The sequence below is a fragment of the Amblyomma americanum genome, chromosome 3 (genome assembly GCF_052857255.1).
Source record: "Amblyomma americanum isolate KBUSLIRL-KWMA chromosome 3, ASM5285725v1, whole genome shotgun sequence".
Lineage (NCBI taxonomy): Eukaryota > Metazoa > Arthropoda > Arachnida > Ixodida > Ixodidae > Amblyomma > Amblyomma americanum.
The window spans coordinates 83,104,904-83,130,088 of record NC_135499.1 but is presented as its reverse complement, the minus strand read 5'-3'; the positions used below and the strand labels follow the sequence as shown (position 1 = coordinate 83,130,088).

General features: G+C 46.7%; 1 protein-coding gene across 2 annotated transcripts; it reads right to left on the bottom strand.

Annotated features, from left to right (window-relative positions):
• Positions 1 to 5,614: 5,614 nt before the first annotated feature.
• Positions 5,615 to 24,084, bottom strand: LOC144123116 (uncharacterized). Of its 2 annotated transcripts, XM_077656017.1 has the most exons (6): positions 23,942 to 24,081; positions 22,602 to 22,768; positions 16,756 to 16,922; positions 13,876 to 13,958; positions 12,119 to 12,202; positions 5,615 to 5,779 (listed from the first exon to the last, which is right to left on the bottom strand). In XM_077656017.1, the coding sequence occupies exons 2-6, from the start codon at positions 22,731 to 22,733 to the stop codon at positions 5,640 to 5,642; spliced, it is 606 nt and encodes a 201-aa protein (XP_077512143.1). In that variant the 5' UTR covers positions 22,734 to 22,768; positions 23,942 to 24,081; the 3' UTR covers positions 5,615 to 5,639. The 2 variants fall into 2 exon arrangements, with proteins under 2 accessions (XP_077512143.1, XP_077512144.1); XM_077656018.1 differs by lacking the exon at positions 12,119 to 12,202 and having other exon boundaries at positions 23,942 to 24,084.
• Between the last annotated feature and the right edge of the window lie 1,101 nt (positions 24,085 to 25,185).

The following is a 25,185-nucleotide window of genomic DNA, read 5'->3' as shown; positions in this document are numbered from 1 at the left end:
GTGAGACACGCTCATTTCCACATCCGCTATGTTCAGGATTCATGCTCACGTTTCGTCACCTGAGGGCATCATGCTTGCTTGACAGATTGTGATTCTGTTTCTCACTTCATCCTTCTTAAACCCCCTCACCCTCTCCCTCCCAGTTCAGGGTAGCCAACCGGAGCGCCCTTCTGGTTACCATCCCTGTGTTCCCTCTTGCTCTCTCTCCTAATGACCTGCTGGTAATTCCAGATGCTTCAGTCCAATGTGTAAAAACTACTCCACAAGAGCCCTAGAAGAGCCTTGTTTTTCTCAAGGACAGCTCTGTGCTAGTGCACATGAGGCTGCCCATTACAAGCTCTTTCAAAAAAATAGTGCACTCAGTAGATTACACTGTTATGTCACATGGACTGCAACTAATTTGGAAGGTCAACTAGCCGACATATAGGTCAACTAAAAATAGGCTAGGCAACTGAAAGTAGAAAGGTAGGGGGACCGCACGAAATATTGACAGACTAGGAAACAGCAAATACAAGTAAAAAATAACATATACTGGCTAAGCATGCGACATTAAAAAGGCGCCTGGCATAAAAGTGCACTTACTGCATTGTGGTTGCTGTTAAGTGCTCTTTTGCACCCTAGTATCACAGTTATCCACAGGTGTAGCTGCATTTAAAAGTTCACATCCGTCGTTTTGTGCACGTAAAAAAACATTTCAATAAATGTTAAGGTACAGGCTGCGTCAATACTGTGCTAACCGTTCATGAAATGAAATGTCCTTAACAGCAGAGAAATGAACCAACTTACTTTCGCGGTTTTTCACTACTTCACGAGGAGTTCATCAGCCTGTGTAATAAAAATTCTGGCATTATAAAAATTATCTTGCAATAAACATCATGAAAGGGCTATAAAAATACTAAATACATTACGCAAAGAGAACTGAGATGCCAACCCAGAAACAAATATATGAGCTATTGGAAATACAAGCGAGGTTGATTAACAATTCTGAAAGACTACTCACGCCTTCAAGAAATTAATTTTTTCTACTATTGAATTTCCCCTAGCTAAGATTTCATTTTGTTGTTAGTGTTTCAGTTGTGTTCGCATTTCGTTTGTTTCTTTTAGTACGTATGAAGCAAAGTGTTTAAGTTAAAATTTTGGTTATGCTTCAATAAAATGATATTGCCTAGCAACAAAACTTGGTGATTGCACTTTTATATAAACGAGTTCAGGCTGATCTTATGCATCACAGAAAATATCAGATTGTCAGATTGTGCGGGTGACAAGATACAAGGAGTTGCTGAGGAAACTCCACGCCATGAGATAAGATCAGGCCATTAAGCTAGTCTTTCATATGAGTTTTAAACAACTGACAAGCACTGTAAATTATGGATGTTCATTTTTCAATGTGCAAGCTATCTAATTACACTGTGGTGAAAGTTAAAGGGCATAACTTAGCCCTTTCATTTAATCTTCTTTTCATTCTTGCAATGATTTAACACACTGTCAATCATAGTAGTGTAAGGTCAGGAAAACTTACATTTAAATTTCTTGCTCTCGAGGCATCGCTGCAGAGAGTCACCATGCTTTTAAGGAATTCTTTTTCTGCCTCAAGCTTCCGGGCTGTGTCTTTGCAATATTTTTTGATGGCAATTTCCTGCCGCAGCTCCGGCGATGAACACAGGGATTCGTCGTCCCCTGACGAGCTAGGTGTGGATAGGCGCCTCTTTTTGTTGTGATGCATACAAAAATATAACCTCATAAATACTTTCTCCCATTTGTGCCATTAGAAATGATGAACTGCTACTTACTTTCTGCTCCTCGTTTAGCATCGCCTTTGTTTGGCAGTGACCATGATTCAGATGCTTATCCAAGATACTGACATACGTTGTTTTCTTGGCATTTGCTTTTTGTTGCTTTTTTTCTGGATATCTTTGGAACCATAGAATAACATGAATGGTATATTATACATATATACAGCATGTACATTAAGCACATGTGCAACCGTATGTACTTTCACACACTACCTGGATTTTTTTCCTCCTTTGATCTTCTTCCTCCGATCATTCCTCAACTCTGATCTTCGGTTTGAGGACCATTTTTGTTCTTTTTTCAGTTTCTTCTCTTCTTTCTGCATACATCGTGAAAAAATATCGCGGTCTAATAAAATATCCCACTTGGATGGCCCAGTTGCACAGAAAATTTAGTCAGTATCCCTTGAAATATGAAATCAATATGATATAAAGGGGGTATTAAGCACCGGCTCTGAAATCTAGTACAATGTTCAAAAATTTTAGTTCGTTTGAATTACAGCGGTGCGCTGCGAACCTTGCTCGCCTCGAGATCTATACATACACATCCGTTTTCTTAAAGCTCGTATCTTGTAGAGGAGCTATACTGAGGCTGTATTAAAATTCAATGTACTATACCTGATAGATAATTAGACAGCGGTATCATGGAGAGAATTTCTGTTCCAATGTTATAGAACAATGAAATACAGGTCTGAAGATCTGATCTGCCAGAATAATTTTACGTCTCCAGCAGTTTGCTTCAGCAGGCTGATTATTATGCACATGTAATTGTGCACAATGACGAAATTGAGCGCATGCGTTGTCGCCCTTCCTGCCGTCCCAAGTAACCAACTATGGCCGAAATCGAGCCACTCATCAAAGTAAACATCTGGGCACTGCATGCACACACTTAGAACGTATACGACCTACCGGCCAGGAGAAGGACTTGGGCGTTTTAAAATCCCCTACAATCGCCATCTGCATTGGTATCTAGCCAGAATTCTGAGCAGATTGCTTTATTATCAAAGTCCTTTGTATTCGCTGGTAGGAAGTTGTCAATGTTCGTGACGTCTACCACGTACAATTCATTGTCTTTTCGTCGACGAACCTGACCAAGGCGAACATCTTCAAAGTTTTAAATGATGAACCAGGGGACGCTACAAACAATTAATTCAACAAACCACACGAGATCGCGAACTCACAGTGGCTATTCAGCGAACGCAAGAAAAAGCACAGCACAGTTGAAACAGCCGCGGACAACGTAGGTGGCGATGGCGATGGAAGAGACCCAAAGCGCCGAAGCGCCAAAGGCCCAAAGCAGTGTCGTTGCACATTCGAGGCAAGCGCTATACAAAACATCATTGAAAGCAAATTTGTGAATAACAATCAAAATAAATAAGAATTTTTTAGCAATTATCTGTTTAAAAAGCTACTTTCTGGCTCTTTTTCGACAATTCTTGGTAATGCTTGAACGCCGAAATGTTTTAACGTGGTAATGTTTCAATCAGGCAACTCAATCCAATCCAAACCAGTTGTCAGTTCTGTTTAGATGCGTGTGTTGCGCTGTGTGCGTGGAGCTCTCATCTATGGCACCAAGTGGCCTTGCAAGCGATACCTGGACTCAGAATGCTGTTTCTATGACATTCCAAGGTCTACTAGAAGGCGACTGGTCACACAGAGCGCGGCGCATTAGCAGATAATGCAGTCTCCGACAACGACGAGCAGGCTCCGCTACCCGAGAAGGCGCTACTTGAACAACTGCAGCTTCTCATAGCCGGCCCATCCTTAACAGCGTCGATGGCACCGCCAGATGATCGCGCTTGTGAAACAGAACACCAGCACAGCAGCACGAAGGATCAGACCTCAGTGCAGCCGCCGGATTGCGCTTCGAGTAGACTTCATGGTACGGTTCGGCTTGCCCTGGAGTGCAGTTGAGGCTCTCCAGAAGCTTATTACCTTTGTCCTTAAAAGGCGGGATGCGAGCGAGCGACGCGACAAGGCGGCACGGCGACGCTTGCTCCGTCGCTTGTGGGCAACCTCCATGCAAGAGAAGGCGGCAGGCGACGCGAACCCGCGACGTGCGCAGCGGACTCCGTGCTTCGCGCACTCAAGCTTAGAAACACGCCCGTAACCTGTTCTCTCTCTCTGAAAATTTTGTTAGTGTGCCTCATAGTCAGAGCCAAAGGAATATTTCCTTCACGGCAGCGGTGTAGCGGCAGTGGAGATAACCAACGACGTGCTTGCGGAGACGAAGTCACATCACGGGTTCACGGGGGAGGTGTGCTTTCGTTCGGTGCCTGTGCAATCCGGCTTAGTGAAAACACTTCCGTAAACTGTCACCTCAACCTGATTGTAGGTGAGCAAACTATAATTTACCATTGAGAATGCGCGCTGCGAGTGTTTCTGCACAGTTGGAGCGCAGCGGCACGGTGGATCGAGCGCCGGTACCCGCGGCTCTCACGCATCTCTCCCTGCAGTACGCCCGTTCGCGTATCCCGCTCCAAATGCTGTTAGCCCTCCGCAACCAACAAGTGGATTGTTTTTAATATTTAAATCATGCGGGTTTGCCTCTCAGCTACAAAACCAAATATTTTCTCGACGGTGGCGATGACCATGACTTTCGTGAGATGTGCCCGTGACAAACCGTGGGAAAATCGGAAACGGCTTTGTGGGGCTCTGATTGGCAAGTCGCGTGGGGGACTTCCGGGCGACGAGCGAAATTTTCTGTGGGTGCAGATCCGAGCGACACGGCAAGCGACACATGCATTTTGCTTCGCGCGACGGCGTCGCTCGTCGCCTGCCGCTGTCGCGTTCGCGTGAGTTTTCGCGTACATCGAGTCCAGGCTTTATGTGGCTGCTGTACCCGAAGTAGACAATGCTGTTATATCACTGGCTCATATAACAGCGTTGTCTGCTTCGCTTAGTCGCTTAGTCGCCGTGGAGATTTTTCCTCCCCAAGGTACCCAGGCTGGATCTTGCAGGTACAGGAAAACTATCGCAAGTGGCAGCAGTGCGAGCGTGCGTGCTCCATTATCTTGACACTCACATTTAGCAAGATTATTTTGTAACCAGCGTGCACAGCGTTATAATAGGACACCCCAACGAGCGATCTCTTCACCATGCAGGAACCGCCAAGCCACGGCTCAAATTTAGCGACCTGCTCTGGTTGTTCAAGCGATATATGTCCTCTCCTGATGCATACGAGGCCCAAAGTCCCATCGGCAAACCGGCGGGCTGGTTTCTAGATCAGGTGTTACGGCTCCAGGAAAACGCGGCTGAGCCGCCCCCATTCTGACTGAGGCCGCGTACAAAATCTAATTAGTGGTGAGATTTTCTCACTTTCCATGCAGCTCAAGGTTTGTGAAATCAATCTAGAGCCGTCCTCCAAAGCATGCCTCAAAGGCTGAGTGTGGCTAGGAAATGTAAAAATTATTTAAAGTTGTAAGTACGTCGAGAATGAACGTAATCAGTCTCCTGCCCCGAGGGTAAGTGAAAGTCACGTATCTTTAAGGGTACAATACATACACTCTGGGACAAAAGTCTCGGGATCACATGCACCGCAAGCGAAACCGATAGGTCTACCATTAGCCTCCGACAGGAGACCACATTTGTAGAGGCGGAAGACAAAATCCTGTTTTTTCACCGACCAGCCGGCGACTAATAGCAGACCTACGTATCTAATTCGTTTACCGCACGCGCAATCCAGATACTTGTCCCGACTGTAACTGCCTGCGTGGATTGAAAGGTAAGCAATGTCAGCGGATGTGTGCGACATTTGCATATATGCAGATTCACACTGTATTCAAGGTAGAGGCACACAAGTCTCAGAGGAAACATTTGGGTGCATGTATGCCCACCTCGGTCTTTTTATTAATAAATGATAGTTTTGTTCCGACACTTTTCTTGATCGTAAGTGACGAACTTCTGGGCTCCGCACAGCAGGTCGTAGATGAAAAAGCACAGACTGTTCACTTCGTCAATCTTGTCAAGGAGGACCCACATTTCGCAACCTGCATTCAGTAAAAACAGATTGTGAAGGTATATCTGAAGTAGTAATTTGGTTTATTCACATAAGAGGTTTATATCTATATATGGGAGAGGCCTTTGTCTTGCAGTGGGCGTAGTCAGGCTGACGATGATAATAATATGTTAAGTAACAACACTGACATAGGTTGGCCTTAATTGCTGTCCAGATTTCAAGTAAGAACATAGTTATTGTTAAAATGGTCTCCTTCATACCTCCCCCTCCTCTGAAGACTCAAGCCTTCTAGGGCGTCTTCAGGAAAACACCTGCACCCTTACATTGCCTACACGCACCACTATACTAAGACAAATGTCCATGGTGCAGCGAATCCCAACCCTAACACATATCACGTGCACATATGTCCCCAAAAATTAGAAGGCTCCCTTGAACGCTTCTTAAAGTAAAGGGAGCATGTGGGGCTCCTCATGAGAGGTAACGAAACCGTATAAGCTAAAGAGTGCTTTGAAACTTAGCCCTTAGTGAGAAGCTTTATAAATCTTACGATTCTCTTGTGATTTCGCTTCTAAACTCCCCTTTGCTATCTCTCTTTCATATTTTTCTAGTAAACGACTTTCGTAGCGATAGCTACATTACGGTAGCATTTCAAGCCTTCAGCGTGGCGCGCCACCCTGTGGCTGCGCCGCCACGCTGTCACGTGGTGTGGAGCAGCTGCCGGCGTCGTGGCTGATCACGTGGTTCGTCATGTGGTTGGTCACGTGACCAAGTTCCACTCGGCCAGCTGTAGCTATCGCGTCACTCCAGGTTTAACCAGAGCTAAACCACCACCAATATTTTTACGATTGTCCGCCTCACGCAACCATAGAACAATTTTTTCACCCTGGTGAATTCCCAAATGCGTTCAGGCCTCAAAGGTGGTGCCGTGAGCGTGACAGCGTCGCCCCCGAACACGGTGTTACGAATGGCGACAGCCCATCTGGATTGGCAACAGCGACAGTAAGTCTATAGCCTTCTGGCAGAAAATGCTTATGCTCATTCAGGGTGACTCCCGAGGTGTTTCGGGGTGGACTCGGGGGGATCACTCCCACGCTTGACGCCAAGGACCACGCGGAATGGACCCAGGTGTCAGCTCATAACACTTAGCAAGCGTCGCCCTGTTGAATTATGGGACCCAAGAGAGCGGAGGCCTGAAAGACGGCGCCGAAGCGAGAGAGCGGCAGTTATCTTCCCCAATTGTCGTGACTATGTTGGGGCAACAAAGGGGCCTCGTTTCCGGTGGAAGACGGCGTGCTGAGTACAGCGGCGGGCTAGCGGTCATCGTCCGCAACCTTCGGAAGCATCTCAAAGGAAGAACGACCCCTTTCGGCTTCTCGACCCGACCTTGCGATCTAGCCTGGCGCTAATGAAGAACAGGTGTCAGCAGCGCGTGGGAACCTACGACTGGCCAGATAACATCACCTTCCACAGTCGACGTGAACCCGATGGCATCCTCCTCTCTCCCAGGCTCTACATGTGACGGGGGCGTGTCCCCATGTGCGGTGGTGTGAGTTTGTGCGCGTGAATGAAAGTTTCAGGCCACTCCTACCCCGGCGAGGGTTTCCTCAACCTAGGTAGTTTAGGGACGAAGAACGTTGTAAAACTCGACAGCGAGTGTAGTGAAAGGGATCCTGTCTTAATATCCTTCATTCGGAGAGATCACCACATTTGATTCTCATGCTTGTAGAGAGAGAGAGAGAGACAGACAGACAGACAGAAAGGCAGGGAGGTTAACTAGGCAGCACCCGGTAAGCTACCCTACACGTGGGAAGGGGAACGGAGGGAGAGATAGAAAGGGGAGAGAACAAAGCGATATGATCACTTTGCCACATGTGTGTTGGCCATTACTTGCAGGGTAAACAGGGCACACACTCATATTTCACAACCTTGCACTCAGTCCTGAGTCCTTTAAGCACTTGAGAAGTGCCTTCAAAGCTGTCCTCTGCGATGAAGGCTTACTCCAAGGACTCAGAGTCTTTGCTTCAGTAAGGGGCCGAGAATCTAAACGGCGGAGTGTTGCAGCCAGAGTGCACGCTCACGTATATAAACAGCAAGTCAGACTTCGACAATTTCATCTGGCCCACTGCCGCTGTACAGTTTTCCTCCTTAACGGAGTCCGACAACGTAAATCGAAGACGGGACCTGCGGTTCTGAACGAATCCTTATACTCAAGGGCCCCTCCGTCTACAACTCTGGTGGCACCGGTGGCGGTGAAGCGCAATCCTCAACACTGGTGGCCTGCGATGGGCTTGGAGCCCCATCCTCAAAAACTAGTGGCAGCGCTTGGATTAGAGTGCAATGCCCAACACTGGTGGCCTGTCATAGGCTTGGAACCCTATACCTCAGCAATTGGTTGGGAGCGGTGTTATGGACCGGGTGACATGTTGCTGCATTTGAGGGTGAGTGTTTGATTTTTGCTTTGGATACTCCAGGCTTCAAATTCTGGGTTAACACTTTCAACTGCTGGTTGATCCAGTGTTTGTCTGCAGCACAGGGGTAGTTGCCCAGAATCACCATGAGGGAGCAAACCCAATATTTAAAAGCAGCGACCGTGGACCTGATGAAATGGTCGAAGTCGGACTTGCTGTTTATATGCGAGGAACTTTCAGTAGAATTATAGAGCAAAATAAGAAAGACTGAACTATGTAAGACCATTCCTAAATACGCCGAGACTAACGACCAGCTTGTGGATACATGGAACTTGGTACGGAAGGCTAAAGAGAAAGTCGGCCAGGAGAAAAAAGCACGTAAAGATAATTATGGAGGAAGCTGATCTGGAGTGGGAAGAAGGGAAGGAACGCTATAAGTGCGAAGCAGAAAGAGAAGAAAAGGTGCTAAAGCGATTTGAGCTTGCACTTGAGATTCGACCAGGCGTAGTCCAAAATGAAGGAGGCGGAACTTGGACAAAGGCAGAGCTACAGGAGCGTAAAAGAGCTCATGAAGAGACTATGAAGAAACTAGCAGCGGAGCTAGAAGAGCGTAACCTAGAGTCTGAGAAAGGCGGCTAGCAATGCTCAACGTCTTCAATGGGGACTAAGTAGCGAAGAGCGAGGCTTTCTCTGTCCAGACAGAGCCCTCAACTATCCAGCCCATCGCCGAGTTGGACAGACGGGACGCCGTAAGACAATGGCGCACAACCGCCATGGCGGGTACACGACAAAGCGCGGCCAAAAGAAAGTCGCCAGAGATACTGCCACAGAGTTAGGTGCGTCTCCGCGACAGCTCGCTCAGAAAACGCGAGGAAAGGGCACGGATGGAGTCGGATAAAGCAGAGCCAAGAGAGAGTCCCCACAGAAGCCAAGCAAGCCTTCGCCCAGTTAGATAATCAGAAACCTGCGATTAAGGTCCATGAAACGGAGTCTAACCGGCGCGGACTGTTTAAAAAAAAAGAGCTCAGACGACAGGCTCTGCAGTGAAAACAGAAACCGTCCCCGAGTTGGTTAAGCGCGACGACGCTAGAAAGGGGCCTGTAAAGGCGACTAACCGGCATGGGTGGAAAAGGGACCATTTCCCCAACTGTAAATGTTTCAATCACGAAACAAAGGGGAGCCCTAAAAGCATTCTTAGTCGTGAAAACTGCGAGTTAAGGCGTCACTGCGGTGCCAGTGAACACACCAGAGTTGTGGCTACCACAGTGAAGCTGGCGCATGAAGACTGCGGAGCTGTAGCTGTGCCGAAGCGCAGTATTGAAAGCAACTTTGGGACAGAAAACGAGAGCCCGATTCTAAATGAGCAGTGCGCTTCAGGGGAAAGCACTCAGAGCGATAAGCAGGCGGCGGAGGACCACCTTTAGGGAAGCGAACTGCCGAACTCGGGGGCAGCTGAAGGTCCGTCTGTCAGCTGTGTGGAGCTGACACACTGCTGCGAAGGCAAGGAGGGCAGCTTTGAATTAGATAAAGGTTTCCGAGGTGCGACTGAAAAAACTAGAGGAAGCTTATTGTGATCAGGAGACGCACACGGAACAGTCTAGGCGGAAAAAAAGGGCCATAACCCCTAAATTCAGGTGCGCAGAGAAGTGCTAACATTAGCACAGATAAAAATGCGGTAGAAGGGAAAGCAAAATCTTCCCGCATTGAACCTCGTAAATTTGCGGCCAAGGTTACTGCTCAGGCAAAATGCGCGGATTGCTCTCAACCTGAGCGCAGTAACAGAAGGGTAAGACTGTATCTTGCAAGCCAAATAGGGGCGAGGTTTTGCTAAGGGCATCGGCCGGCGGGAGGACCCAGATTACCCCGATCTGACAGAAAGGCGGTAAGAAAAAAAGGAAAGTTACCCGAAAGACCAGAAGGTGCTAGACTTTAAGGCACTCGGCGCATGCGAGCACAGGGACCCAGCAACAGAGACCACGCATGCAGGAGTGTTCAGTGCGCGCAGTTGAGAAGAAGGATGAGTCCTTCACTTTCGGCATTGTTTTCCAGGAAGCGCGCAGGGCGAATGGGTAGCCGGACTTGCTTGCGGCGAGAACAAAGAGCAGCTTCTCGCGCAGCAGTTACCCAGTCTCGACTTTGCATGCCCTATCAAAGCTTCCTGAGGGCGTCGACGGGGCGCGGAGACGAGAGTAGCGGTCAGGAATGGCTTTCTTCAGTCAAGCCTTGACAGCAGGGCAATCAGTCAAAGCGCGACCCCGGCGGGCGCGTCTGAAAGGCTAATCCGTTAAACACAGGGGTGGTGAGTCAGCGTTCACCCCGCGTAGCCATTCGAAGTAGCTGTTTTCTTTTTTTTCCTCTCTTTTTGTGTCTGTGAAATCGAGGAAGGAAAGGCTACTTTGTTTTGGGCTAGCGATTCAGAGTTGATCGTATATGGTTGTATTTTCTTATAACTTCGATGAAGGTTCTTGTGCCATTGACTTAGCAATGAAGAGTGTCAAGTTGCCCTGCTACCAAATGACAAGGGCACTCACAGGAATGAAGCTAGGGTCGTGTAGATGAGACGTTGATTACTTAACTGGAACCGTTCACGACAGACTCTTTTTGTCTCTGAATTTTGGCACATGTTTACTTTTGGGTGTTCAGTAGATTCGGGCGTGTAGAACATGTTTGAGATACTAAAGGTTTGTTGCTACATTAGCGACAGTGTAGCTAATGCATTGCAGTGGCAATGAAAGTACATGTATTTGTGCGCATTGAAGTACTTGTGTTTAGCGGTGCGTGATTAGCTAGCCGATTGTGTTGTTCTGAGATAAACCGAATGAAGTGAGGCTGCAGAACTTTGTGGAGAACAGCTGTAACAGCTTTGTGTACAGGTTATGGTGACAAGGCGCAGCACTGACTCAAGGAGTTTAAGAGAAGCCTTTCGCCAGTACGGGAATGAGTAAGGATTGTGGTGCGCAGTCGCATATTTGAGACTTCAACTGGGACCGCTGATTCTCAGTCTCGAGCGTTCAAGCTTCTTTGAGAAGAACCTGTGGATTAATCTGAGCGTGGGCCAATAATTTAAGCAGACTTTGATATTCGGGTGGTGTAAGGAGATCAGAGCTTTCATTGATAAGGAATTGAGTTTCTTATCAAAATTTTGTAGGCTTTGACACAACCCCGCTTATCACAACATGGCAGTATGCCTTTGGCGATCTCAGATGGGACGCGGACGCTCGCTCTGGCCCTAAATTCGGGCAAAATTGAGGGATCAGTATCCTGGAGCAGGATTTCGTTTGGCACTGGAGGGAAGGCTGATGGGTCCTTTTTAAATTTGTGGTTTAGCTTTCCACGCCGCCGGCGCCGCCGTCGAAAAATGGCCTTGCGCCGCCGCCGATGAATACCAAGCGCCACGCCGCCGACTGGAAACGACCGCCACGCCGCTGCCGTTCGAAACCGACACGGCGCACACCTCTATGCTCCATATAGCCTCCATACTGGGTAAACTGAGGTGCCCCCTATTGGCCGTGAATATCGCCAATAGGAACGCGCATACAGACTCTAGTCATGATTCGTTCCTACTGCATTTCGTCGCACTAGCAAATGCTGAAATCCCAAGGTCAGTAAAATAGTCCCTACAAGCAGCAATGATGGAACCAGTGCAAACTAGAAAGAGCACAGAATAAAACGCACGCCATCTGGACATTCAGCACACAACAGCTCGTCTATATCCTTTTTGCGCTTTTCCCTCCAGATATGTAGTGAAGTTGCCAACTACTGCAACTTACAGTACTCATATGTTAAGCATTATCTTTCGTTAGAATTAAAATCAATCTTCAACTAATGGCACTACCAAGGCATGGTGCCTAATCACCATCACAGCATTTCAACTTTTAACAAAACTGCTCGACGTAAAATGAGCCCAATTATTGATGCTAGCCAAGAGTAGCAAGTCTGATGAAGCAATACTGTGTTCTTACCATTGTCACGATGCGGAACACGCAGTAAATCGCAGTTCTCGTATTCTGATGCGAGGTAGATGTACTGCAGTGACAGGATCTTGGCTGCAATAGAACGTGTTATCAAATTTCATAAAACTGAAGTTTTAACCCCGCCGTCTGGTCATTGACGTCTCGAGTAATAACATTAATTTTAACCACAACTCAGATTCAAATTACGCTGCGTGTACTGCAGAAATGGCTTTTTGATAATCGCCCCTCTTTTAAAAAATTTTTGAGACAGTCTGTGGACGGTCTATAAACTTTTCTTTTCAAAACTGATATACATTCTATAGACAAATCATATACTACTCTATAGGCAATAAAAATCCTACAGACGGTCTACAGAGACACTATAGATTTATGGTCATACACGTTTAGCACGTTTTTAATACTTTTGAATTTAGACTGTCTTTAGACTATGAATAGGCCAAGTGAATATCTATAGGAAGGCACTAAAATCTATAAGAAGTCTATAGAAAGTCTATAGACCCTTTTTAATACGGGTTACTAACAGAATCTAAAGAGCTTTACATTTGTGAAATTCCAATTGACATTCGGGCTTGCATTGCGGTGAATGCGCTCATTGGAGGTAATCTTAAAGTAGGAACTTAAAACGCTGCTACAGTTGTTTCATCTTGTTTCATATAGCTTTTACCTCGTGTGTCCTGTGCATGTCAGATTATTTTCGATCCTTTTTTTTTTCATGATAGCTTTGACAATTTTGAGTCCTTCCACAGAACACGTGTCTTCGGCGAACCCGCCTCAAAGCGATCGAAATCATTTGGAAGAGCGCCGGGTCCTGGTTATATCTTGTTTTGCATCATACGCTATACGCTTCTTGTCTGCGGTTGTGTGATGTACGGGAACTGAAGAAATGAATTCTGATAGCCCGAGCGACGACAGCCATCCTGTTGTCAGCTGTTGCGCCGAAAGCTCCGTTTCGACAACACCAAGTGGCCACCTCCTCGTCGAGCCGCGCCGCACTCATGCAGCTATTTTTAGTGCTTTGTTTCAAAATAAAATACAAAAGGAAAGCAAAGATTTTTGCTGGCCGTGGCATCTGCCATCGTAATTGGAAGCACCTTAGCTGCAGCCAACGGAAACAAAAGCGACAGGTAGAGCAGAGGGAGGGTGACAGAAAGAGGGAAGCGACAGAAAGAATGGGCGAGGCATGAAGGAACTCAAATCCCTAAATACTTTTTAGTTGCAAGCACCAATCCATTCGTCGCCAGGTCTCTCTTGTTAGTGACCCAGACCGCAGCGTGGCAGCACCGCAGTCACCAATCACTATTCGCGGGATACCGAGGAGGTTATCCATAATATAGTTGGATTTAAGTGGGTTTGGGGTTGGGAAAGGGCAACCATGATTAAAAAAGTTGCGTTAAGAAATCTCATTAGCCCCGCGTTTATCGAAGGAAAATGTGCAACAAATGCATACGGCAACTACGCCCGCGCCATGCAAGAGTTACCCATTGATTCGGCTCTGATGCCTGACTGCAATTTCGCTTTTCCTCTGTTACACGGTGAAGCCAGAGCGCCGTCTGTGCAGTGAATGAGCGACTAGAATGGTTGTAAACGAGAGCTAATCGGGAAACCGCAGCGAGTGCTGTAAATGAAGGTGCGCTGAGTGCAATACCCGAAAAAAAAACCTGTCCACACAAAGCGACTATCTCTGCCACGTGCGAAGGAATTAATACATGTGCCGCCTTTCTCCCGATTTAATTTGCCTGACTTACTGCTCATCGGGGATGAGGTGTAAGCGTTGCCCAACGAGTATCCTTCGGTGGTTTCCACGGTTGTGTACACTGTCCTGTTGACTCTGCAAAGAAACATCGTCGTTATCGTAGGGTGCAGGCATAAACGACACTCGGAATACAGCCGCATGTCTCCTTATTACAAATGTAACGTTGTGGGCTGTGCCTATCCAGCGCTTTTCCACGTTGCCTGTTATGGCACGAATGTGCAAAAAACTCGCTCTTCTCGGGGTTTAAATGCCCGCATTTTTAGTCTTTGTGTTCCTGTTTGTGATGTAAAACTATTCATAGTACTATCGATACAATCGATAGCTTAACCTCTATGCAACTATCCAAGGGGGAAAAAAACTATCCATATACTATAAGCAGGCGACGCTTCTCCGCGTGTTGCGAGCACGAGGCACGCAAGTGTTGGTAACTATATGGTAGGGCTCTCTGTTCTCGCGGTCCACGCGTCACCGAGAGCTGCAGAAATACCCTCTGTAGGGTCACTGTATGAAGTATTCAGAATATAATTCTAAGACTCCATTTGTGCTGTAAACAGCGTCCGTCGCCTTCCATAAGGCTTCCAACCGTCTGCAGACGCACCGTTAGGCTGCCTACATCTGACCCGAAAACGGCAAAAATTATTACTTCAGCAGTTATGTGTGTCGACAGTCGTGCTCTTGGAAATTTAACTGCGACTTGCAAAGCCGTAGAAGCTGGTGGTGGGGCCAGGCATGCCTGTACGGAAAGCTCAACGTCAGGATGCAGAATATGTAGGTAACTGCAGCACTGAGCCAGAACCGCTAGCGCTGATATAATGGTTCGCCACTGCCGGGAGTGGCAACCACAAGCAACGAACAGCCACCCTTTAGAATTCTGGAGGCCAGGCCAAATTTCTACAACTGCACTCTCTGAAGCGGCTATGAAGTGCTGGTGTGTACCAACAACCTAGGTACAACGAGAACGCGTGTTCCCAGCTGCTGGGCAGATAGTTTGAAACATGAGAAAGAGATTGACAGGCCAGAAATTTGACATGCTTGTGTTTCGCCAATAAAATGCCTGGCTATCACGTGATGACGGGAAGAAAACTGTTACATATGTGTACAACAGCTATGAAACGAATTTCTTCGCATTTTGAGATTTGAAAATAAAAGCATCAACAGCTAAATTCGATGGTATGGTACTGCCGCGAAGCTTTGTGCTGTTTGTTTGTTCAACACTGGTTAGTCAATATGAATGCAGTGATGGCCACAGCTCGGACTGTTAAAGCGGAGACAAATAATTTATTTCCTTCGCCAAAAAACTGTTGTGAAATTGCTTCAACTAAGTGGTTCTGATAGTGTCAATTAAAACGCCTTTGATAATAGAGCTTGTCCACAATTGCAAGCCTATCGATAGCATTTTCAATAGCAAACGTTAGCGAAATATCTATTTTTATCGATTGTACTATCGATAGATAGTCTTTTTATACTATCCATAGAAGACTGTCGAAACTATCGTTAACCAATTTGTCGATAGTTTCGCATCACTATTGTCCGCAGCTGGCCAGCTCCTAAATGGCTACCAGAGCAGGTGAACGACATGGCTTACTTATTATCAGCTGTGATATCCATGAAATGATGAAGAGCCGTGAAATTACGAATCACTAACGGTTACAAAACGCGTCGCCTGGATTTTCTCTTCTCTGAACTATACGGTCTACATTAAAGCAACAGTGAGGCAGAGGTATAAAAATAACGCTTGGTTTCTCCGACAAAAAATTACATATATATCAGGGCTTCACTATGGTTATCATAAAACACTATTGAGAGAGTATGTTTTTGGAGTCGTGTTATGAAGATTGATTGACGAAACCACGTATTTTATAACATCTCACAGAAGTTCACGATGCTCCATCTTTATGGTGCCGAAACATCCTTCAGGATATTTCTGAGAAATAAATATTTGCTCGCCCAAATTTAAAAAGGAATACGAAAGTAATACGGTATATAAGCAGTAGGGCCAACTAGCTCATGGCATACCGCTTCTGAAAGAGAAGAACACTTTCTATTAAATTTCTAAGCAGCAGTCATAATAAATCATTTGCAATGAAACTTCTCACGGACATCTTTAAAAGCACATTTTCTATTTTATTATTCCTGAAACAAGTGGAATCAGCCGAAAACATGTTCTGGAGCTCACATACGCATGCAATATCACGAAAATACACTTCCCGATCGACGGCAAGCTTGTAGTGGTCTACTTAGTTAGTTTACATTGGGACAGAAATCAGCCTACAGTCTGAGTATAGAAAATATATTAAGAAGCATCCCGTTAGGCCACAGTCAATTCCTTGTGAGCGACATACTCGGTCGTGATCGCTGAGTGCAATAGAGAATGTAACCATCTTTTACAGGGGTATTTACTAACTGTAAAACGTTCCTACAGACAATTTTCTTCCCTTTTTATATGATCAGGCTCCAAGCGCGCTTTGAACACAGTGGCAGCATGGTATGCATCCTGGAAGCAGTAATTGACTTCAACGAGACAAAATCGCAATACAAGAAATACAATAAAAAAATGCTTTCTCTGCAGTGTGGTTCGGCATAACCTTAGTCAATGCGAGTACTAGCAAATGGGCATCTGCTGTTTGTCCATTTAGTCCATTTAACCACAACGACCTCGCCCCGCCACAGTCAGTCACATTTCGACAGGAGACGGGGCAATACAAAATAAGCAATACATGCTTGTTCACGAAGTGTGTTGTGTTGATTTCATGACACTGCCCTTAAATATGAAGACTCTTTCACGGACTAAACTTTGACTATTAAGCGTACACTTGTTTCTAAGACCTGATACATGCCTTGCTCTCTTTTCGAATACAATTCGGGCACTTACATTGTGTTAGAAGAAGAGCTCCAGTGCAGAACGATGCCCATGACGCATTTCTCTTCGGGGTAAATATCGAACATGCGGCCGTAGATGCAGTCGCCGTCCCAAAAGAACCCAGGGTCATGTTCGAACGAGCGTTGCAGCATCACGAAGTAACGTGGTTGGGATAGCGCCTGGGCAGAAAAGTGTACGGTTTGTAAAAAAACAAAACAATAAGGAGAGAAGAAAAGAAAACACTCCCCGTGTGATGAGGTGAACAGATGTCAATGGTGGCCGTGTATTACTAACCGCCAGGGAGCTTTTCCCAAGTTCAGCCAATATACTCGTGACCAGAGGTATTACGTATTCTGGGGAGCGTTCACTCCCACGCCGTCGCGGCTCTGGACCCCATTATTCACATTATTACAGGTAATGGGTACTCGTATCGGTCACATCGTTTAAGGTGCACAAAGTCTCTTATTAAACTATTGCTAGTATATGAAAAAAAGAAAAAGAAGCAAGGAAATAAGAGGTGCTACAGCTCTATATTAAAACCGCTTAAACTACCTTCATGCATTTCCTCAAAGCGACTCCCAGAGTGCTGGGAACGATTAAAAGCCAAGCCGCAGGTGTTATAATGCTACCACCTCGCACGATTCTCGTACAGTGTTTGGGAGTTACATTGCGACATTTGTGGATTGCATGCATCAGTACATAATCATGTTTTTAGTAGGGCCAAATACCCGCTCTTGTCTTTTAACCCGAAACGGCTGTGGTTTGCGAAAAGAGGGTTTGTAGCCGGACATTCTCGCATAGAGTTTGTAGGACGCAAGCACTCTCTGGCAGTCGTGTTTAGATTTTAAGCGAGTAAAATACTTGAAAACAGTTGATTTAGTTTTGATGCCGATCAGCGTGTATTGGGCATTTCTACGAAGAAGGATTTCTGGCCGCGTTTTGTTCCGCGTATTTATTGGATTACGAGGCAGTTGAAAATATTTGCTGGTTACTGCGGAATACCGATGTTCCACCCCGGTTTGGTGCAGGGCATGAGCATGATGCTAGTGCGCGTACTCGCAACCAATACGCACACGGAGCAGCGCTACGCCTGCATCGTGCATTTAATCTGGACCAGAATGGCTGTTGCGACTCCCTAAAGTGTACAGCAAGTACAGCAAAAGGAACAGGTTACTTCCAGAAGTTCGGCATCAGCCAAGTGCATAACCCATTTTTCTTAGGCCCGTGTACTGTGCGATGTCAGTGCACATTAAAGAATCCCAGGTGGTCGAAATTTCTGGAGGCCTTCACTACGGCGTCCCTCATAGCCTTATTCCCTTTGGGATGTTATTAAACACCCGTAAACCAGAACCAAACTTATTTTTCTTACTTTCCGCCCAGAACCTGGAGCGCTTGCCTAAACTTGGCCGAGATGGGCAAGCAGGAAAGCCCTGGGTGAGCAGGCGATCTAAGTCCTGCTGTCTTAGTCTGACTCCACAGTCAAGGCTTCGACGAAAGATCGTCTGGTCAAGCATCGGATGAAGTGAATCACCATCACTGACCAAGTCTGAAGAAGCACAGACGTTTCAGAACCGCGTACGGATTCCTTGTTCACTGGGTTGGATAAGGAATCGTCATTTATGTAGCCAGCTGAGCCAGTTGACAAATACCGGTACGTGCTTCAACCTCACTTTTTTTCTAAAAGACTTGATCATCAGTGCAAGATCCGAGAGATTAAATGTCGGACAGATATTTACAAAACCTCGTTTTTCGCACGGACGATCAATGAGTGGAACAGGCTGCCAGCCGGCGTCACTGAGTGTTGCATGGAAAGTCAATTCGGCGCATTCTTATCAGATGTGTGACGTGGCGCGCAGTTCTCTTGCGCGTCTTTGCATTTCATTAGTGCATTGTATTTATGGAGCGCGGTTGTCCTTCCTCAGTGCATGCTTTTTCTTATCCATTGCAGCAATAACTACATTACAGTAGCAGTTCGAGTCTTCAGCGTGGCGGCGCCGTGGCGGCGCTGCCTTCCTGTGGCGCCACCGCCACGCTGTCACGTGGTTGGTCACGTTGTGCGGAGCAGCTGCCGGCGGCGCGGCGCTGTGGCTGATCACATCGTTCGTCACGTGGTCGGTTACGTGAACAAGTTCCACTCGGCCAGCTGTAGCTATCGCGTCACTCCAGGTTTAACCAGAGCTAAACCACCGCCAAATTTTATTGTGTCATTGTACTTTTGTTATCATGTGTACTTTCGGCCAAACGAGCAGAAGTTATTGTGTTTCTCCCCCTTCAATAATGCCTTGGGGCGCTGCAGGTCTCTGTAATACATAAATAAATGCTCTACGTGATGCAACGAGGGCGCCTAGACGGCCGGCATAGTCCCTTTTGTCGGTTCATCGTAGCTGGCGCCGAATGAATGATTAATGATTTTCGCAGCCGCCCGGATGAAACGTTCTTTTCCTTGGCTACAATAGCGGCGTTGTCCCAGTCAATCTAGAGAGTAAGTTCATGTGCATGCTCGGCAAGGGTGTTCGTCGTGTGACTATTATTTCTGACAGAACGCGTGTGCTCCTTGAGCTGTCTTGAAAACTTTCCTGTTTAACCAATGTATGATCGGTGCCAATCAGCGCATAGTATCTTGTACACAACACCTGGCAACGAGTCCATAGGCAATCTGTCTTCCAGCTTCCGGCAAGCTGCTTCCGGAGCATGCTGGTCGGTATGTGGGCAATGCGCCTATCGTGTTTCGAAAATACGCGTGATAGTGTTTCCCTGATTCCCTGGACGTAGGCGATGGTTGCACGGGCATGGTATGTCTTGCTGTTCTGTATTCTTGGCTCCAGTAGCGTTCGTGGTGTCCATCCCTCTTCTGTCCTTGTCTTTAGCGCTAGTCACCATGCGCCCTGAATCTAAAGGGCACCAACTAGCCCTGCTTTCCGCTTTAAATGCAATATGCGCGTCTCAGTTTTGCAGGTAAACCGCCTAGGGTACCCGCTACAGGTTAGCTCAGAGTGGATCATTCTTAACCCGCTTTTCAATGCATCGCCATCTGAACAGACGCGTGCGACGCGCGTTATCATGGACGACACTACTACAGACGAATTGTGGCCGACTGGCTGGCAAGATGAAAAATTAAGATAACCACTTGTGTGTGCGCGATTCCTGTATACTGAGAAGGAGAGAGCATCCTCGTCCCGGTAAACTGTCACATTCAAGTAAGGTAGCAAGCTGTCTTTCTCGAGTTCTACGGTGAACTGTATATGCGCATTCTGGCCGCTCAGGCTATCCAGGAAGCGTGGGGCGTCTTAATTCTTCAAAATGCAAGAACAGTTGTCCACACAGTCTGACTCTGCAATGAAGTTATTGTGACCTACTGCGCCAAATGTGCTCAAACGCATCGTTGTTCAATACGTATGTATGAATAGACGGTGCTGAGTTGTTTCTCAATTGCTGCAATGGTTTCCAAGAAAAACTGAATCCCTACAAGTTTCACAATAAGACTGCAGCGGCCTGTGAACACACATCTTGATTTATATTTGTAGATTATCGGCGTAGTCCAAAAGTGACGAGCTCAAAACGCGAGTCTAGCAGATGGCACCTACTGTGTGGCGACTAAACAATATTAATTTGAAGACTTTATTCTGATTAACATTAAATGCTTATGAAACTGTTACTCTACATGTGGTCGTAGTCTTGCAATTAGGCATTCCTTAGTAATTATTTAAAGCACAGCCATTAACATCATTTAAGGACTGCAGCAATAGTGGTTCATTATTACAAAAAAATACAAGAAGGAAGGAAGGTGTTGTGAGCCCCGGCAATTCCTATTTAATATGTGAAGCGCCCAAGCTGCGGCCAGCGGAAATCCTCCATCCTCTAAATCCTAACCTCTCCCTGCCGGCAGATGGGGAAGTTAAAGGGAAGCGATAGCGATAAAGGACGGGAATGGGCTTTATATATTGTTTACAATATTTACAAAATATGAAAAGCGAGTAACTTTTTCTGCGGCTCTATAGTGGCTATACAGAAAGGTTGGTTTACATTGGTTGGTTTATAGGGGTTTAACGTCCCAAAGCAACTCAGGCTATGAGCGACGCCGTAGTGAAGGGCTCCGGAAATTTCGACCACCTGGGGTTCTTTAACGTGCACTGACGTCGCACAGTACACGGGCCTCTAGAATTTCACCTCCATCGAAATTCGACCGCCGCCGCCGCCGAGATCGAACCCGCGTCTTTCGGGCCGGCAGCCGAGAGCCACAACCACTCAGCCACCGCGTCGGCCCGGCTATACAGAAAGCACATAACTTAAAGCTGCTGTGCAGAAATATCAGCCATGCTTAGAATAAAAGAAAATGTACAAGTACTCTCGCAACAATTGCAGTCATGATAATACTGATATGCAGATGTTGCTGTGTGCCTTCAGCATTTCTTCGGAAAACCAGGGTAAAGTATTAGAGGTGACGTCATAGGAAAGCCATAGGGGCAAGCAAAGGCGATTTTTTTTTCTTTAGAGGTGGCTGGGTGACGCAATAATGAATTGCAGTATCATCTTTGAGGGCTTTGCGTGCATGTTAGACAAAAAATAAGGTGTTATATACGACAAAATAATAATAATAATAATAATTGGTTTTTGGGGAAAGGAAATGGCGCAGTATCTGTCTCATATATCTTTGAACACCTGAACCGCGCCGTAAGGGAAGGGTTAAAGGAGGGAGTGAAAGAAGAAAGGAAGAGAGGTGTGCCGTAGTGGAGGGCTCCGGAATAATTTCGACCGCCTGGGGATCTTTAACGTGCACTGACATCGCACAGCACACGGGCGCCTTAGCGTTTTTCCTCCATAAAAACGCAGCCGCCGCGGTCGGGTTCGAACCCGGGAACTCCGGATCAGTAGTCGAGTGCCCTAACCACTGAGCCACCGCGGCGGGGCATACGACAAAAGAGTACTAACTCTACTTTGTAACAGTAACCCAGCTCAGTAACGAATAGCAGGGACCGTTTACCTCGGAGAACGGAAGATATTTTCAATCACTGTATTACAGGAGTAATTATTTTCCTTTCCAGTCTATACTATCCAAGTTCTTTTTCCACCGGTCACCACCAAAGCTGCGCCTTTCCGTTGCTATAAAACAAGCAGTATACTGTTTTCTTGCACCGCGGCGGCTGCGTTTTTATGGAGGAAAAACGCTAAAGCGCCCGTGTGCTGGCTATGTCAGTGCACGTTAAAGATCCCTAGGTGGTCGAAATTATTCCGGACGCCTCCACTACGGCACCTCCTTCTTCCTTTCTTCTTTCACTCCCTCCCTTATCCCTTCCCTTACGGCGCGGTTCAGGTGTCCAACTATATTAGACAGATACTGCGCCATTTCCTTTCCCCCAAAACCAATTAAAAAAAGCACACGATACAGCATGAAGTGACCCGCCGCGGTCGCTAAATTATTAGGGCGCTAGGCTACTGAGCCGGAGTACCCGGGTTCGAACCCGAGCGCGGCGGCCGCGTTTCTATGGTGGCGAAACGCAAAAAGGCGCCCGTGTGCTGTGCAATATCAGTGCGCGTTAAAGATCCCCAGGTGGTCGAAATTATTCCAGAGCCCTCCACAACGGCACCTCTTTCTTCCTTTATTCACTCACTCTCTCTTTTTTATCCCTTCCTTACAGCGCGGTTTAGGTGTCCGCCGATATGTGAGACAGATGCTGCGCCATTTCCTTTCCTCAAAACGAATTTTTACAAGATAAAGTGATAGTTTTTCTGGGTGAGTGAATACATAACCAAGGGTAATATCTTCAAGGCCCTTCAAGGCTACCCACGCTACGAGACTTCATATGAGCTCGCAGATGTTTAATGTGTGTTGCGTTTGGCCATGGACGCCTAAGGGTTACCTTGAAGGAGTCTTGATGCTCCGACAAGTAGGGTTTCAGCTCAGGCAAGTTGGTGTCCGCCGTAGAGAGCAAACAGACCATGGCGATCAGCACGCAAAGGAGAGGTAGATTAGTGGTAGTTGTCGCCGCCATAGTTCCTTTCGTTTGGCTGCGAACGGCGCCTCATGCTGCGTAGGGGAAAAAAATTTAAAAGACTAAGTAGTGGTAAATGCTCTTTTAGGTTAATGTTCCCCGGCATAATATACACTATTATTTTCAACTCAAAGTGGGCGCTCGCATAGAGGTTTTAGTAATTAGAGTCATCCGAGTCGAAAGAAAAGAGAGAATCATGCCAAAAATACGAAAGAATGTTCTGTCGTAACGATTTATTTCACAACAGTAGTGCAGTATTTCTCTGCAGTTCTATCGCTATTGCAGAGGAGAGCTCAACACTGCAGAAAATTTTGTTGTCACTGCAAAAATTTCTGTTCACACTAGAACAAGTGGTCAAAAATACTTGTACGCATACTGTAATCGCGCGAACGAAAAGAACGAAGAAAGAGATAGGATTGAGCGTTCCTTCATCCTTTAGTTGGCGCGGTTACAGTATGCGTACAAGTTAGAACCACCAACTAGCCCGCCTTTCCCTGTTGACAAAAATACAACAAAAAATTTGTGAGAGCAGAAACTCTGACGTTGTGTTTTTATACAGGGATAAAAAGGGGCAAAGCTATGATTTCTGGCTTGCGGTGATATACAGGCTGTGAAAGTGCGATACGAGCCCGATCAGCAAGTTATTCGCCAGGTCAAGCACATTGACGCCTCAGTAATTGTGAATAATAGTGTTTGTTGTGGAACAATTCCACGCATTACAGTGCAGGCTGATGATACGTGCAGAATTAACCCGTCCTTTTCTGCTTGCTGGTTGTGAGGCCTTGGTATTGCTGTGTATTGCTTGGCATGTGAAGAAACGTGCTGAATACAAAGTTATACGTTGCAATCTTGCAGCTGTGTCTGCCAAAAATAAAAATATTATTTTGACTTATAGCATATCACGTGATCGACTTGCTGTTGGACGCGCGCAGCAGTTCCTAAAGATAATTGAAAGCCAGCTGCAAAATAAACTCAATTTTCTCACGCTGCTGCTTTTCTTTAATTACTGCGTCTCCAAGGCTTAGCCAAGGAAGTTCTTAAAGGGGAACCATTATATTTAGGAAACCACTCACAAACCTAACACTGATATATTATGTAAACAAATTCCTCATGGCAAAATAATGCAATGAAGTCTGCCTATCGAGACTTCGCGCAAGAGGCACTACAAGAGAATGCATGGGAACAGAAATGTACTGCACAGTACGTACATGGCTGGGACGGCGTGGCAGTGATTCCTCGATCAGAGCCAGGTCTGAGCCAGCCGAATCCTCGCCTTCTTTCAATGTTCCCTCCGTGGCGCCGTCAGTGGGTTGGCTGTTATTGCGACACCACTGCGGCTTTCGTGTCACCTCGACTGCGGCATGCATGTCTGAGGCGGAAAACGCACCAGACGCTCGCTGTCAATGAGTGTTGCTTCCGCTGGGTCAGGCACCTTCCTCAATCTCTTGCAAAGCACTCGCGGCCACTTACGCTCAATCATAAGGATGCTGCGCTGACTACCGATGCAAATGTAAGCTTCTACGATTATGTACGCCTCCGAGTGTACTTGTTTTCTTGACGCATGCTTGGTTAAGCAAGCGCTTATATGAATTCAGGGGTATAGCGAGGGTACTTAAGTCCTCTATTTTCTATCACGCTGTGATCTTTGGTGTTTCTTTTTTTTTTGCAAACAACCATTCAACATTACTCCTAGTGTGACCACTGACAGTTCTAAAGAAAGGAACGCGAATTACTGTCTTGTGACTCGAACAAAAGCCGCAGCATTTTGCGTGTGTCTGAAGTCTAACAAGCAGCGGGCACGCATCAGATTATGTGCCTACCGATCCATAATAGCACGTGCCGCCTCTCTCTCGCACCGGAACACGTCCAAGCACGCATTCTTTTTCTCTTCCCGTTGTACGCGGATGATCACCATTTCTATAGCATATCTGTTGAATCACCACTGTAGCCTTTCTCATCATTATAGTCTACCTGGTAGGGCTCTACGGCCCATTTCTTTAGCCATTTGAAACGCGCGCGCAGGCAGCGCAACTGCGCATGTCCGAACATTTGGTCGCCAGATGTGGCGATCGCTGCGAGGAATCCTTGATAAGGCTAGCGAAGCGGCGCGCGAGGGGATTCCTGGGGAAGCATTGCTAGAGCGTGGTCACGGATTCAGCGGTCAGCACGAGACAGCAGGATGTTCACGGACGGCGGAGCGGCACCCTACCGGGAGGAAGAGAGCAGATGGAAGTGGCATATCCGCAAAGATGGAATAGCCTTCGGGCGTGAGCGGCTGCTACGCAAGCAGTCAGGTTTCATGTCGCGTTTCAAGCCCTCATCGCTGCCGCTTGGTCTTGTCCGCTTCTTACTGTACTTTCTGTGTAGTTCTTTTTAGCTGTCTTTGCAACTTTCTTTGTTCCGCCGTGCTCAAGTGTAGCGCCTGTTTTCTTGTTTTCTTACTTTTGAAGTG

Coding starts and splice junctions, on each gene's coding strand:
- LOC144123116 (XM_077656017.1), bottom strand. CDS start 22,733: ATGGCGGCGACAACTACCACTAATCTACCTCTCCTTTGCGTGCTGATC. Junction 13,959..16,755: donor AGCTCTTCTTCTAACACAAT/GTAAGTGCCCGA, acceptor GTTTCTTTGCAG/AGTCAACAGGACAGTGTACA. Junction 5,780..12,118: donor TGTTCCGCATCGTGACAATG/GTAAGAACACAG, acceptor TACTGAATGCAG/GTTGCGAAATGTGGGTCCTC.